General features: G+C 64.6%; 2 protein-coding genes across 2 annotated transcripts; both read right to left on the reverse strand.

Moving 5' to 3' along the window:
• Window positions 1–43: 43 nt before the first annotated feature.
• On the reverse strand, window positions 44–10,503 carry LOC117006540 (inactive phospholipase C-like protein 2). The gene is made up of 6 exons (XM_033079064.2): window positions 10,324–10,503; window positions 3,568–6,057; window positions 3,142–3,345; window positions 2,504–2,579; window positions 993–1,102; window positions 44–874 (listed from the first exon to the last, which is right to left on the reverse strand). The coding sequence occupies exons 1-6, from the start codon at window positions 10,501–10,503 to the stop codon at window positions 689–691; spliced, it is 3,246 nt and encodes a 1,081-aa protein (XP_032934955.1). The 3' UTR covers window positions 44–688.
• Window positions 10,504–11,648: 1,145 nt separating this feature from the next.
• Window positions 11,649–14,712, reverse strand: GHDC (GH3 domain containing). The gene is made up of 8 exons (XM_033078881.1): window positions 14,469–14,712; window positions 14,267–14,397; window positions 13,621–14,197; window positions 13,182–13,365; window positions 13,020–13,091; window positions 12,784–12,917; window positions 12,579–12,667; window positions 11,649–12,477 (listed from the first exon to the last, which is right to left on the reverse strand). Exons 1-8 carry the CDS (start codon window positions 14,710–14,712, stop codon window positions 12,277–12,279), a joined length of 1,632 nt encoding a protein of 543 aa, XP_032934772.1. The 3' UTR covers window positions 11,649–12,276.
• Window positions 14,713–14,822: the final 110 nt, after the last annotated feature.

The raw sequence follows: 14,822 nt of genomic DNA on the forward strand, positions 1-14,822 counted from the left end.
CCTGGTCCTGTGCCTGGAACAGAGGGAGTCACAGGGCACCAGGAAGGGTCTTGCACTCTTTATAACATTCCACAGCCCCAACCCGACCCCAGATCACCTCCAGCCTTTGCTTGTGCTAAACTCCCTTGCCCTAGGGAATGAACCCAAACATTTCCCTGATGCCAGAAGCCACATTTTCTGTTCAGGGAAACGCTGGTCCCACATCTGCTGCACCAGAGAGCCTCCCAGCCCCTCTGTATAGTAGGGACCCCAGGGATGCTATGGAGGTGACAGGACCAGCCAGCATCCTTCCTGCCAGCCAGGTATTCCCCAGGGCTGGTGAAGGCCAAACCTGCAGCCCTGGAGAGGATGGGCAGGAACCCAGACCTGGGGCTGCTTTTCCAAGCACAGCAGGCTGGGGTACATGCACATGGACACTGGAGTATCAGCATCCCCACTGGCCTCCTGGAAGCGTACTGGCTCCAGAAGCAGATGGAGGAGCTGAATGAGTCCTCTGGGAGCTTGGCAGGGCAAGAGGGAGCACGGACATCTCTCCTCAACCTCTCCACTGAATTCTGGTGGAAGCCCCTCAACACAGCAGAGCACAGACACCCAGGCTCACACACATTCCCCAGGCAGGCTGGGGCTCCCTGCTCCCGGCCCCTGCAGCCAGGAGTGCTCAGTCCGGGCCCCGAGCCCCAGACCGGGGTCAGCAGGACGCTGTGTCGCCACCTCCATCTGTCTCAGGGATGGGCTCCAGCGGGGCTTGCAGCCGAGAGGGCTCTGGTGAGGCGGATCCGTTCCTGCCGATGCCGCAGGACTGTCCAGCATTGTGGATCTGCCACAGGTTGTCCAGTGCCTCCGCCTTGGCGTGCTTGAGGAGATCAGCCTGGCCCTGCAGGGAGGAGACGGCCGGGGGATGTGTTAGGCTGGAGGCAGGAGGGTGACAGGGCAGGGCAGGGCAGGGCAGGGCAGGGCAGGGCAGGTGTGTCCGTGCAGCCCTTGCCCCTCACCTTGAGGACAGTGATGTTCCAGGCGAAGCTCTCCAGCGCCTTCTGCAGCTTGCGGCCCCGCAGCCCTTCCTTGGTCTCGATGCGGTGCAGCTCCTTGTGGAAATCCATCCCTGCATTGACGGGAGAGGCGCTCAGTGGGTGCAGGGATGTTGGCACAGGGACAGCCACCACCCACGACCAACAGGCACCAAACCAGAGGGACACCCTTTGCCCACCATGGGGTTGCAGGCTGGGTGGGCTCCCCACTGCCTCGAATGACGGGCCAAGGGAACCCCAAACATCCCAGCACCATGGTCAGCTGTAGCCTGTGGCCATTCTGGACCCAGAGACCACGAGATCTGGAAGGGCAGTGGAAACCCTGGGCAGAGGCACAACTCTCGCACTCCATGGCTCATCTGGGGGGAGTCAGAGCAGGTCCCCCAGAGCCCCCACGGGAGCGCAGGCCCCGTCACGGTGCCCCATGTGACATCCCCGTGAGTGGGTGCTATATTTACCCCTCCTGACGCAGCAGCGGCTCTGGGCCCACGCGAGAGCTCCCACACAGCTCAGCCGCCCTCGCGCTGCCAATCAGCAACACCCACAGCCCCACACCCCCACCGCAGCTCCCCGGACCCCCCGCTCCTGCCAGCCAGGTACCGGCTATGCTGGCACCACAGGGGCTTGTCCACAGCACGGCCAGGGTGAAAGCAGGGACAGGCAGCACCAGGGTACAGGGGTGGCGGCTGCAGCTGCCAAATTGCTGCCTACCACCCCCCCATCGAGTGGCTGCTCACCCCAGAATTATTCTGCTCTGCAGCACCTCAGTGCAGCAGCCAGAACAGCACAGGAGGGCACAGCACCAATCTGTGCCCTGCAGCTTGTGCCCCACTGCTCCACTCCCCCAGCGCTCGCAGCAGCGGCAGAGCTGAGCCAAGAGCTTGGGGAGATTTCCGTCTGCCGCGTAGGCAGGGAACAAACACGGCTGCTGGCAGCAAGGCTGGCATGGCGGGGACAGCAGAGCAGAGCCTTCTCCTTCTTCCACAGCCCCTCCAGCTCCTGACACACTCCCAGCCCCACAGGGAAAGCCTCTGGAGCTGATGGGGTTATCCCTGTAGGGTCCCAGACAACAGAGAAACCACGCAGCCATCAGGGCCTGGAATGGGGCCAGAGGTCCAGGCAGCTGCCCCAGAGTGGGGGCACCTGTGAAGAGGACCAGGGCAGGCAGCAGCAGCACCTGCCTGTGTGGGTTCTGCCATGTGTTTGGGAAGTCTTAACACTCAGTTGCCATTTCTGCCGTCAGCCCCAGTCTGTTATTTCTGGCACTAATTATGTTCTGGCGTTTGACAGCTAATGACTCTTCCTCGCTTCCTCATCAGCCTCCCCCACTCTGCTTGCTCCCTGCCACACAGCTCTGCAGCCCACCCACCCACACCCTGCCCCAGTGCAGGAAGCCCAGAGCCCCAGCATCCCAGGACACGCCTGGGTCTACAGCCAGAGGCACAGCAGAGTTGGGGCTGCCCTCCAGGACCCACCTGCCTGCTGTGCCTGGATGAGCTTCCCATACACGGCGTCGGCAGACTCGATCAGCGTCCGGCTGGTCTGGATCATCTAGGGAGAGGGGCAGCATGAGGAGCTGGGCAGCCCTGGCCCCGTGCCCCCCAGCCACGTGGATGGGAAGACAGGGCTCGTTAGGGGCTGCCCCCTGCACCAGCACAGTGCCCAGGGTCTGGCCCTTCCCACCTCACCACACACGGCCGGGTATGGTGTGACCAGCATCTGGCCAATGGCCAGGTTCCCTTCAACACAAAAGAAGGAAGCAGCTCTGGCTGTGGCTACTAACGGGATTTCTTCCACCTAGTGGGACCACAGCAGGGGACAGGCAATGCAGACACAGGGTAGGGGCCTGTGCCTTGGCAAGACTCCTCCCTGGGCAGCCCTCATGCAGCCCCCTGGTCACCCACCTTCCCCTGCCCCAGGATGGGTGTAGTGAGTTCAGGGCTCCTCATCCCTGAACCTTCTGATCCATCCCACAAAACCTGCCCAGGCTCATCCCACAAAAACTGCCCAGGTTCATCCCATAAAACCTGCACCACCGCTGGGTGCTGGTCCCAGTGCCACTGATCCCAGAGAGCCTCCCCAAGGAGCTAAGCCCCAGCAGGATGGCACTTACCGTCTCGTAGGCAGTGAGGACCTTGCGCAGCAGGTCGGGGATGGGGCCCTGGGCCTCCATGGGGGGGTACTGCTCTGCCAGGTTGAGGGTGACGCTGGGTGCGCTGTCACTGTGCAGCAGCCATGTGGACACCGTCAGGATGCACTGCTTCATATTGGCAGCGGGTGTCAGCCCACACAGCTCCTTGAAGGAGACCAACGCATTCTGCAGAGACCAGTGTCCAGTGTCAGGAATTCAGCTGGAAGGACCCCCAGGAGCCCCCCAACACATGAACACCCCCATTTCCCACAGCTCTCTGCTCCAGGTAAGGCTCCTCACTCAAGTCCCCCAGGAAAAGGGGGACAGCCTGGCTCCCCACCACTCTGAGTCCAGCCCCATCCTCCCCTGCAGAAACCAGGTCCCCAGGTGCCTCTGCAGGGTCCATACCTGTACATTCTCCCGCAGGTCAGTGGCCTCCCGCAGCGGCTGGGTAGCCGTCCGGAAGACTTCATCGATGGCTTTGATGCCAGTGGCCTTGGTGGAAGTGTACTCCCGCACCCGGCGGCCCCGGCGCCCTGCCAGCCCCCGGCGGTGCCCCTTGCCCCCGCCACGGCGGTCAGTGATGGCCACGTGCACAAAGAGGGTGGCGTGGGGCAGGGGCTCCCCAGCCAGCGACTGGAGGGGGACATGGCGGTAGCCGGGCTGCAGGCACTCAAAAGGGATGGTGTACTGGGCAATGAACTCGTCCCCGATGTAGTCATCGTCCAGCACGACGAAGCGCAGGACGGCCAGCTCCGGCAGGTTGATCTGGAACTCCAGGCTCTCGTCGAAGATGGGGTTGTCCCCGCTCTGCAGGGCTGTCTTGGTGCGGTGCTCAGCGCAGTCAGCCGGAATGCCGTGGATTTCAGCACAGACATAGGGCTCCACAACCTCCCCCTTGGCCCCCGAGCCCTTGGGCTTGGGCAGGTTCTGCCCGCTGATGACCTTGAGGTGGAGGAGCTGGGCAGGCACCCCGGGCAGGGAGTCCTTGGCGTTGGCACTGAAGTAGGAGACCTCCTCCCGCATGATGGCCGGGCGGAGCACATAGCCACAGGCCCCGTTCTGCCGGAACCAGCCCGCATTCAGGTCCATCATGAGCCCTGGCGTCTGGTAGTTCATAGCCACCATCTGGCAGCCGCACTTCCAGAAATCCTGGGGGTTCATGTTGCTGGCATCGATGCGCATGGGGCTCGGGTAGATGCGGGAGAGGAACCGCTTGTTGTAGCTGACCAGCTCAGCCGGGCACTCGTTGGCGAAGCGTCCCGCCTCCACCTCGCTGAAGGAGCACATCTCCCAGTAGCGTTGCCCACGTCTCGAGCTCTCAAAGTCCTGGAAGGGGACTGCCTGGCAGAGGCTCACCAGCTCGGAGAGCTCACGGCTGAGGCGCACCCGCCGCAGGCCACCTCCCTCCGGTGCCTCCCGGTCCTCCTGGCCCAGTCGCCGCGCCAGCTCCCAGCCTTCCTCCTCATCTGACACCTCCCCCTCGCTGTCCTCGCAGGTGGGCGGCAGCTTCTTGCCCTTGATGAGGATGCGGCCCTTGAGCTCCTCCGGGGAGGGCAGGTAGGATGCCACAGGGTTGGGGGGCTCCAGGTACAGCTTCTCCCCCAGCGTCTTGCGTAGGCACTGGGCAGCCAGTCGCTGCTGGGGGGCTGAGCAGCGCACCACCAGGCAGAGGATGAGGGGGTAGGCGGAGGCAGTGAAGGCGTGCTGGTCAATCAGGCCCACCACGGCACGGAAGGGCACACAGGAGGCAGCTGAGGGGCTGGTGTAGACCACGGGCTCGCCCTCAGGGCCATCCCACAGCACCAGCTCGATGCTGCGGCAGCCCAGGCCCAGGGCACTGATGTAGCCGCTGATGTCTGAGCGGCCCCAGAAGTTGTCCTCCAGCAGGCAGGTGCTGTGGGCAGAGCTAATGTAGTAGTGGGAGAGGGGTTGTGCCATGTCCTGGCAGACCTTGCGGTGCTGCGGGTCAAAGATGGAGCAGTCAGCAGAGAGCAGGTAGCGCGTGAAGCCGTCGATGGCCAGGTAGCCTTTCTCCCGGCCCTCCTTGGAGGGTTCATACTTGCTGACAATCTCCAAGCACTTCTCCTCTGTCACCCCCTCCATGCCCTGCTCTACCTCCAGGAACATCAGCAGGTCCTTCACACCCAGGTATTCCTTGTTGCTGGAGAACTGGACCAGCAGGAAAAAGATCTCAGGGCGGGTGCAGAGCTCGCAGTATGCCTCCACGAAGAGGTCACAGGCCACCTCCGTGCCAGGACGCTCACTGGCCTTCTGCAGTTCCTTGAACTTCAGCTCGATGGTGGAGGTCTTCATGCCAGGGTTGAGTGCTTTGATCAACTGCACAGCCCGGGACACAGGGATGTGACCAGACTTCTCCAGGTCAGCAAGGTCGAAGACAGAGGAGATCCAGGACGTCCGGAGGCTGGGGTGGCCAGTCCCGGGTGCCTCAGGGCTGTGTTTTCCATAGGACACCAGATAACGCAGCCCCATCACCCAGGCACTCACCACATCTGCTGAGCTGGCCACCAGGTCCAGGGACTCGTAGTTGTCTCCATAGATGATGGAGAAGGCGCACTCGTCCGGGAACTGGTCAGAGAGGCCATTGCTGCGCAGGACAGGCGTCTTCTTGCCCACACGCACCTCTTTGACTGATTTGATCTCAATCTTGGCCTTCTCAGAGTCCTTCTTGGAGGGCTCCCAGCGCACGGAGCGCATGTCGGCATCCAGCATGAAGAAGCGGCTGTACATGCGGGAGTTGGAGCGCACCTTCTTCAGCTCACAGCCCTCCAGCATGAGGGAGATGCAGGCAGCTGTGCTGTTGATCTTGCGGTCATTGGGCATGGAGCTGAAGGACACTGTCTTCTTCTTCTGTGGTGGCCGCTGCCGGGAGCCATCCTGCCGGGGTGGGAAAGGGGCAGAGCCATCAGGAACAGCCAGACAGCACACGCCCCACCAGTCCCCGACATCCTCCTGCCCCATGGTTCCCCTGCCCCAGCCCAAAGCACTGCCCCAGGGTGCCCCAGCACCACGCTAAGCCCAGTCCCCGCCAGTCTGCCCCTCTCCTGGGGGCTGGGAGCCAGCTCCAGCCCTGGCTTCCCTCACAGCTCACTGCCTGGCTTATTTTAACTCTGCTTTCCTTCCTTCCTTCCTGCTCCTGGCCCTGAGCTGGATCCTTCCCCGCTGCTTGCTCACCCTCACAGGCACAGCCATGCGCCAGCAGCACAGCACAGCCCCTGTCTCCTTGGCCTGGGGACACCAGAGGAAAAGAGACACCCAGCATGTGATGCATGAGCAGAGCTGCTTCAGGGGAGCCCAAGAGGGACCCCCCACTCTTCTGCAAGAAGCAGAGCAGGTCAGACCCTGCCAATGCCACATCCTGGGGACAACCACGGCCATGGCCCTGTCCCACAGAGCTCAGGGTCATGAGAGCATGGGATGTTTGCTGCCAGACCTCATGCCCACACTCTGCCCTGCCTCACTACAGGGAGGGGGGACCCAGCTGCCACGGGGCTGGCAGGGTCAGGGGATAAGGGGGAACAGCAGGGCCAGGAGTATATTATGGGATGGATTTCATTAAGTAGCACAGTAGGAGGAGATTTAATCCACTTCTTCAAGATTATGGTGAGTCACCTCTAATCTGGTGGTGTCTCTGTCAGAGGCGGGTTCTGCTCAGCTGCCCAGGTTGGAGGTGTTGCTCCCCTCCAGTGCCCTGAGAGCTTCCACAGCTCCTGCATGGGGCTGCACCTGGGCAAGCACATCCCTGACCTGTGCCTGATCCTGGAGGGTCGGGACCTGACCCATGGGGTCAGGCAGCCACAGCCAAGGGCAGTCGGGATAAATCACACAAATGGATGTACACTTTCCCCAGGGAATGGGGAATCCTCCAGGGATGCCCGGGACATAACGGACCAAGGAAAGAGGAACCAGCACCAGCTCTCAGCCCCGTGTTACAGCCAGGCATATCCTACTGTCCTGGAGCTCGGATGTGGTGGCTGTTTGCATCCTCCTGCTGCCAGATTGCTCCAGGGAGCTGGCAGAGCTCCAAGACCCTGCCTCGGTGCCAGCCATCCCGGGTCGGCAGGCGCTCAGCGGCAGGTCACGCCATCGGCCAGCCCTGCGGGAAAGGACTCGACGCCGGATGCTTCCTTCGTGCTGCAATCTGAGCACCCCACTGACAGGCAGCCCCAGCCCCCAGCTCGCCGCGGGATGGGCACCGAGGGCCGCCCCTCCTGTTCCCGGCAGGACCCCCCGCCTGTTTGCGGACCCGCTCCCCGCCCGGCGCACCCACCCCGCGGCTCCGCACCGGGCCCCACAGCTGAAAACAGGAAATCCATCCGGAAAGGAAACACGGGCGGGGGGCCTGCGTGCACCCAGCGCCAGGGACCTGCTTCCAGCTGTGCCCGCTGCAGGCAGCCCGATGCACCCCTGCACCCCCGACCAGCCCGAACCCCTCCCTGCAGACCCCCACCCTCCCGGGCTTAGACAGGGAAGGGGGTGCTCGCTGCAGCACTTTGGGGTGCAGATGTGTGGCACAGACCCAAGAGCGCCTTGCAGCACAGAGCTCTGCTTCTCCCTCTGCACGGGCGAGCAGGGGATGCGAGGAGTCTCCCGTCCTGCAGCTGCCCTGCGCTCCTCAGTGCGGCCTGGGGACCGGCAGGGAAGAGCCTCTGCTCCCTGGAAGCCCCTTCTCAGGCTGTTCCAGATGGTTTTCAACCCGGGGAACAGCCCACGAAGCGCTGGGCGAGGCGCGGCAGGGCAGGTGGCGAGTAAGGCAGTAGAGAAGCCGGGAAGACACGGTGCCCATGGCCGTGACGGCGTGGAACATCCCCAGACAGAGGGAGAGCTCCGGTCGGAGCAGGGATCCCGCTCCCTGTGCCACCGAGCTGGCAGGGTAGGCAGGGCTACCCACCCACAGAGCAAAGCACAGTGGTGATGCCAGTGGTGAGCGTGGGCTCGCACGGAGGGCACGTTCCAGCCCAGCTGCTTGCTCTGCCCAGCTCTGCAGCGTGTGTTAAGCACCTCTTCAGCCAATTATCTCCTGCATTAGTGCCCTGGTGAGTGCTGATGTCCTAATCTCAGCCTCCACGTGATGGCCACTGTTACCGGCCATGTAACCCACTCTCAAAGCACGGGATGGAGAAGGGCCCATCAGCCGTTCCTCCCTTCCCTTTATCCTCCAGCCTGGCCGTGACGTGACTCATCTGCAGGTGAATTCCTCCGGTCCCGGGTTTCCCCACTACCCCTATCCCAGGCTGGGCAGCGTGGGCAGGGGTGCAGCAGCCCTGGAGCTGAGGCAGTGGGAAACCAGGCACAGTCAGGGCTTTTCTGCCGTCGTTTGTTCCCTGCCAAGAAGAGAGCGACTGACACATCCACTCCCCGCGGCACCAGCTGCCACTCCCCGGCGAGGGGCTGTGGAGTCAGATCCCAGCAGAGGCACCACACAGCTCCTGGGGCTGGCACACGATGGGAAGGAGGCTCAGGGGACAGAACAGCAAAATTCTAGGGAAGGGACATCTCCTGCAGCAGGGAAGAACAGATCTAATACCCCTAAGTCCCTCTCCAGCATCCTCCCAGCCCACGGGACAACCAGCCCTCTCCACTTTCAGCCTGGGAAGAAAGGAGCAGGAAAAGAAAAAAGAAAAGAAGGGAGCAGGTCATCCAGCCAGGGCACGGGGACACTGCAGGGGACAGCTCTGGACCCCGCTGCCCCAGGACCCCCTGCCTCCACACAGTCCACACAGCTAGTGAGTCGTACTTTCATATTCACTCTTCCAGCCTTTTCTGGAAATCCCAAAAAATAACAGAGCTGGCAGCTCTTTCCACATGTGCCTCCACTGTCGCTCAGGCCCCGGATGGACTCGGAGATGCACAACGGATCAGCACAAGCTGGGGACACCGTCCGGGTCTGACCTCCCACCGGGCCAGCGTCCTCCCCCGCCAGCCTTGGCCCTGGGCCACCTGACCTTCACGTGAGGCCAAATCCCGTGGTGACGCAGGTGGTGACAGGGATGTGCTCACCCGGGCGCAAGCGAGAGATTCACCACTCCCAGCCCGCGGTGCCCACGGATGGTCCGTGGGCAAGGAAAGATGCTGGTCCGTCCCGGGGGGAGGGGGAGATCCCGGCAAGGTCCCCAAGGAAACCGGGCACAGACGGCGCACTGGCACCAGCCTCTGGTTGCACGGGAGCACCGGCAGGTCTCCGTGCCGTCACCGCGTGGGCACAGCCCCGCCGCCCCCGCAACAGTTTGCAGCGAGAGCTCGGGCGGGAGCGGGCAGGGACTCCGGGTCCTGACACCGCTGTCCAGAAAACCAGATCCTGGGGACAGAGGAGCGGGGCTGGGGCACCACGGAAACAGCCCCCTCACGGGGTATTAATAGCACCGGAGCAATTCCAGCTTAAAATAGGCTGCCGGGAGCAGGGAGGAGAGTCCCGGGCGGACGTGACCTATTGTGTCAGCGAGTACCGCTAGCATCAGCACAATCAGGGGGGTTCATTTAGGAAAGCACACGTGTGATCCGCTGCCCACCCAGGTGGGAGACCTCCGAGACCCTCCCCGGAGCCCAGCCCCATCACGGCCCGGCACCACCGACACCAGGTGCTGGGAGCAGACTGCAAGCTGGTCAGGCCAGGCCCAAGGCTCGGTGCTTGTCAGGAGAGAGCACGGGAGAGCAGAAGCTGCTCGAGGGGCGGGCGTCTGCTCACGGAAACCCAGGGGTGTCCTGAGCAGGACCGGGTGATGCTGCACCCTGGCCATGAGACTTGACGAGGCGACCCACGGACACTCCACAGAGCCAGCCCGGGCCAGATTGTGCTCTTGGGGACCCTGGGTCCGGGCAGGGCGCAGGGACGCCGTGTCAGTCCCGGTGTGACCAGCACCGCGGGCAGGTGGCGACCCTCGGTAGCTCGGGGATGCGGCTGCTCTGCAGCTCCTCGGAGCCGCTCCACGGGCACAGGGGGAGCGAGGAGCGGCGGACAGAGCCGGCGCGGGCGGACGCGGCTGCTCTGCAGCTCCTCGGGTCCGCTCCACGGGCACAGGGAGAACCGAGAGCCGGTGCGGGGGTACGCGGGGGGACACGGCGCGGCACCCCAGCGCTGCGAAGGTGCCGGGCCCGGGGCGCGGGGGGGGCCGGCTCGGTGCGTTGCCGGTGCGGGGCTCTCACCTTCATGATGCTGGCCCGGGGCGCGGCGGGCGCGGGGCTCCGCTCCGCCGAGTCCTCGCGGCTGCTGCTGCCTGAGCCCGAGCCGGGGCTGCCGCCGCCGCCACCGCGGGGCCCGTTGGGCAGCGGCGCGGCGGGGCGGGGCGAGCCCGGCGGCGGGGCGCCCCGGGGCCCCTCCGCCATCCCCCGCGGCCTCAGGGCAGCGGCCGCCGCGGGGCCCCGGGGCGCCCGGAGCCTGCGCCCGCCGCCGCCGCCGCTGCGGGCTCAGTGGCGGAGCGGGAGGGAGGCGGCGCGGCCGGGAGGAGGGGACGGGCCGGGCGGGGGCGGGGACGCGGCGGGGATGGGGATGGGGATGGGGACGGCGCGGCCCCCTCGCCTCGGGCTGCGGGGAGGGCGGACGAGCACCGGGACCTTTCACCGCCGGGGCATCCCCGGTCTCCGCCCAGCACCGCAGCGCCCGGGTCCGGCAGCCGCCCCATCCCGGTGGGACCCGGGCCGAGCCAGCTCCCTGCAGCCAGGCACGCAAACCCACCCCAGCACCCTTCAGCCGGGCACCCGCACCCTCTAGCCTTGGCACCAGCAGCACAAACGAGCCTGCACCCAAAACAAGCTGCACCTTGCAGCCGGGCACTCAAATCGACCTTGCACCCTGCAGCCTGGCATCCAAACCCAGCCGGGCACTCAGCAGCCCGGCCCTGCCCAGCGGTACCACCCCACGAACCTGCCCTCCCACCGGGGTGGTACCCGGGCATGGCAGTGCAAGCAGGGCTCTGTGCAGCCCTGGCCTCACACGGCTCCGCCAGACAGGTGGCTCAGTCCTTTTGTTGCAGGGTGCTCCCAGCTCAAGGCAAAGCTTCTCCCTGCCTGACCCGGAGCAGAAATTTTGCTCCAGTGTTTTTTCAGCAGGGATGGGAAGTAGGCCTCAGCCAGGTTTATCTCTGGCGGGGGTCTCGGCTGTGCTGGGGGATGCTTTGCTTTATGTGAGCCTCGTTCAAGACATCATCTCCTACCCACAGCCCGGCTGCCCACCAGCAGCAGCTGCGGCACAGCAGGTGCCCAACACGCCCTTGCCAGCCCTTGAAATAACCCTTAATGAGCAGGAGAGGAAATGACCAGTCCCTCCCGATGGTACACATGTGCCTCAAAGGCACAAAGAGCCTGGTGCCCCCAGAGCACAGAGGCTGCTCAGCTGGTTAAATATTCATGGCCTCCCCTTCCCCAGGACCCCCGAGAACAGCAGCAACTCCTCAGCCCGCAGAGCAGTCAGATTGCTTGAGCAATCTCTTTAATGAAGATTAAAAATAATAGTCTAAAAAATCAATCCCAGAGTGCAGTCCTTTATTTATTTTTAAAAGATAATCCTCCTTTATTTTGCATTTGGTTTTTAAAACATTAAAAGCAGCCCTCAACTGGAGCTTATTCTTAAACCAGTGGACATGCGCTGAAGCCCAGCTGGGGCTGCTCTGTGGCACCAGCCACCTGAACCCTGCCTGCAGTGTCCCTGCCAGGGGACAATATGCCACAGGACCCCAGTGATGAGCCACAGCTCTCCAGCTCCTCCTGCTCCCGCAGAGGTTTCCACTGAGCCCTCTGCCTCAGCCATGGGCTGTGGTGCACAGTGTGTCCCTTGGGAAAGGCAAGGGGAGCCTCCACTGTGGCTGTAGGGGCTGCCAAGGCACTGAGTGAGGGGGTCCTGCAGCTGCAGGATCCCACTGCCCTGTGATGCTCCCAAGCTCTTGCTCCATCCCCACGGCAGCACTGAGCGGTGCCCAGCAGCCCTGCTGCTGCCACGGATCATGGTCAAGCTCACTGTCTCCATTTTCTCCACTCAGCCAAATCCTTGGGGCTGGGCACCCTTGTCCCCAAACCATCCCGCCCCAGGGACATGGCCCCTCCTCAGAGGGAGCATGCCAAGTGAATCCCAGGGTGGAAGGGCTGCAGGACCCCTAGGCTGCCCTAGGAGATGACTGATCCCTGGACGAGCTGCAGCAGCTGCTCTTCGTGCAGGACCCTGGGCATGGGCTTGGGGGAGCCCAGCGCTTCCCGCAGCCGGGTGAAGGTCCCGGGCTTCACCAGGTGCAGGCGCAGGGGCCCAATGCTGCCCTTGAAGCGGAAGGATTTGTAGATGGGGAAATCCTCCTGGAGACACTGGTCCAGCTGCAAAGAGAGGGCAGCTGCCTGTGCTGGCCCCACACTGCCATACCAGTGTCCTTCAGCCACCCCACGCAGACCCAGAGCAGCACCCGTGTCCTGCTCACCTTGTAGCGCTGCCCCTCTGACAGGTCCCGCAGGCCCTGCAGCTCCATGAACACCTCGTAGTGGGGGGCACAGGGCCCTGAAAAGTCACCTGGAGCAGTACCACAAGAATGTTAGAGCTGCTACAGCCCCCAGCACTCTAAACACAGCAGGGCTGCAATGCCAGCTACACTTTTGGGGAGACTTGGGCAGCTCAGGGGAGCTCACCCAGCAGGCTGCTCTCCACACAGACGTAGTCAATCAGGCGAGCTCCTGGCAATGTCCTCAGGGTGCGGCACAGGCTCTGGTAGAACTGCTCCTCAGAGATGCTCTCCCCTCGCACGCTCAGTGTCTGGCTCTCCCTGGAGTGCAGGGTCACAGGGTGGGTCACTGGCACCCTCCTGTTAACACCCTGCCAGTACATGACCCCAGCTGCCTAAGGTGAGGGACAGGGGTGTCCTCACCTGCGCACAGGTTCCACCACTGGACACTGCTTGTGGCAGCCAGTCACCTTCAGCACCTCCCCAGTACGGCACCTGCACGGGCAGGGAGAGTGTGAGGGGGAGATGGGTGCATGGGGCTGGGGCAGGCAGCCCCCCCAGGACTACACAGCAGGGAGGAGGCACCTGTACTCTCCTGGCTGGGCTGTCACAACCAGCCCATACTCGCGTCCCTCCCAGAGCTCATCCAGCAGCACCGTCCGTGGCTCCTTGTCGGCCAGGCAGGGCAGGAACTCGCAGAAAGCCCAGTCAGGGCTCAGCAGGAATCGGGGCGCTGGCTCTCCTGGCCACAGGTTTATACCAAGCAGGGCTGGGTAGACGCAGCATGCACCAACGTGAGCTCCTCAGACCACCCCCATCCTTGCCCACAGAAGCCTCCCCTTCCCCAAGAGGTAGAATTTTGCTGGTGCTAGGACTGAGATGTTTTCAGGTTGCAGGAAGGGAACGCAGCACAGAGATGCACCAGCATCTGCTGGGGCAGGGAGGTCTGTGCTGCCATATGGCAACAGTTCCCTGTGGGCACCCAGCGCAGCCACGGGGACACACCAGTGTGGGGGACACTCACCTCCTGCTGCCTGGTAGAAGGGGCAGTAGAAGGGCAGCCCCTGGCACTCAGCCTGGCAGAGGGAGTTGCAGTAGAGCCGCTCTGCGCCGTGCGCCGTCCTCACCACCACCACCTCCAGCTGTGGCCACAGACGCAGCAGAATGCCCTCGAAGCCACGGGTGCACTCAGCACGGAGCTCGGCTGCCCGGGCAGCATCAGGGCTCAGCAGTGCCTGCAGCTGGTCCCGCAGCCCCTCGGGCAGCCCGGGCTGGGGGCTCAGCCTGCCCAGCGCCAGCTCCTGGGCCAGCTGGGGCCATTCACTGCGCAGGGCCACCAGCGCATCGTGCAGCTCGGCTGCCAGCCCTGCCTCCAGCACATGCAGCGCACGCTGCCGCAAGGCAAAGAGCAGCTGCAGCCGCAGCGCAGCGGCCCGCGAGGGCAGGGTGCTCGCTGCGGCCGGGGTGCAGTACAGGGTGGGCAGCGGCCACCCCGCCGGGGCGTGGGGACAGCCAGGGGTCCAGTGCAGCAGGGCCGTGCCCCGGCGGGCCAGTGCCCGTGGAAAGGCGGTGCCGAGGGCATCCAGGTACAGCAGGGACCCCTGCAGGGGAGGGGAGGGTCAGGAGGGCAGACGGGGATCCGCGCCCACCCCGCCCGCCGCCCCTCGTACCTGCAGCCGAGGGTCGCTGCCCCAGCAGCCGAGGAGCAGAGCCCAGAGACGCAGCGGGGGAACCGCATCCCCCGGCGCTTCGTCCTGACAGGGCTGCCCCAGGGGATGCCGCTTCTGGAACTCTTCCGAGCCTGCCGGGAGAGGCATAAGCTAAGAAGGGCCGACCCCTTCCCGCCCCCTCTGCCCGCAGCCCCGCGCTCACCGCGGGCCGTCCCGGTGCCGGTGCCGGTGCCCAGGAGGCGCCGCAGCCGCCGCTCCTGGCTCAGCCGCACGCCGCTGCCCAGAGCCTCCAGCCGCCGTCGGTACCGGGCCCCGGCGCGGCGCAGCGCGGAACGGAGCAGGCGGTGCCGCAGCGCGGGGACAGCCACGGCCACGGCCACGGCCACGGCCACGGCCACGGCCACGGCCACGGCCACCACCGCCGCGACCGCCACCGCCGGCAGCATCGCGGAATGCGGACACCGCCCCAGGGCAGGGACCCGGTCCCGGACCCCCCTGGCCCCCCCGGCTATTCCGCCTCCGGCAGAAATGACGGAGAATTATCGCGCCCGGCGCC

Source organism: Catharus ustulatus, chromosome 23 (assembly GCF_009819885.2).
Source record: "Catharus ustulatus isolate bCatUst1 chromosome 23, bCatUst1.pri.v2, whole genome shotgun sequence".
NCBI classification, from domain to species: domain Eukaryota; kingdom Metazoa; phylum Chordata; class Aves; order Passeriformes; family Turdidae; genus Catharus; species Catharus ustulatus.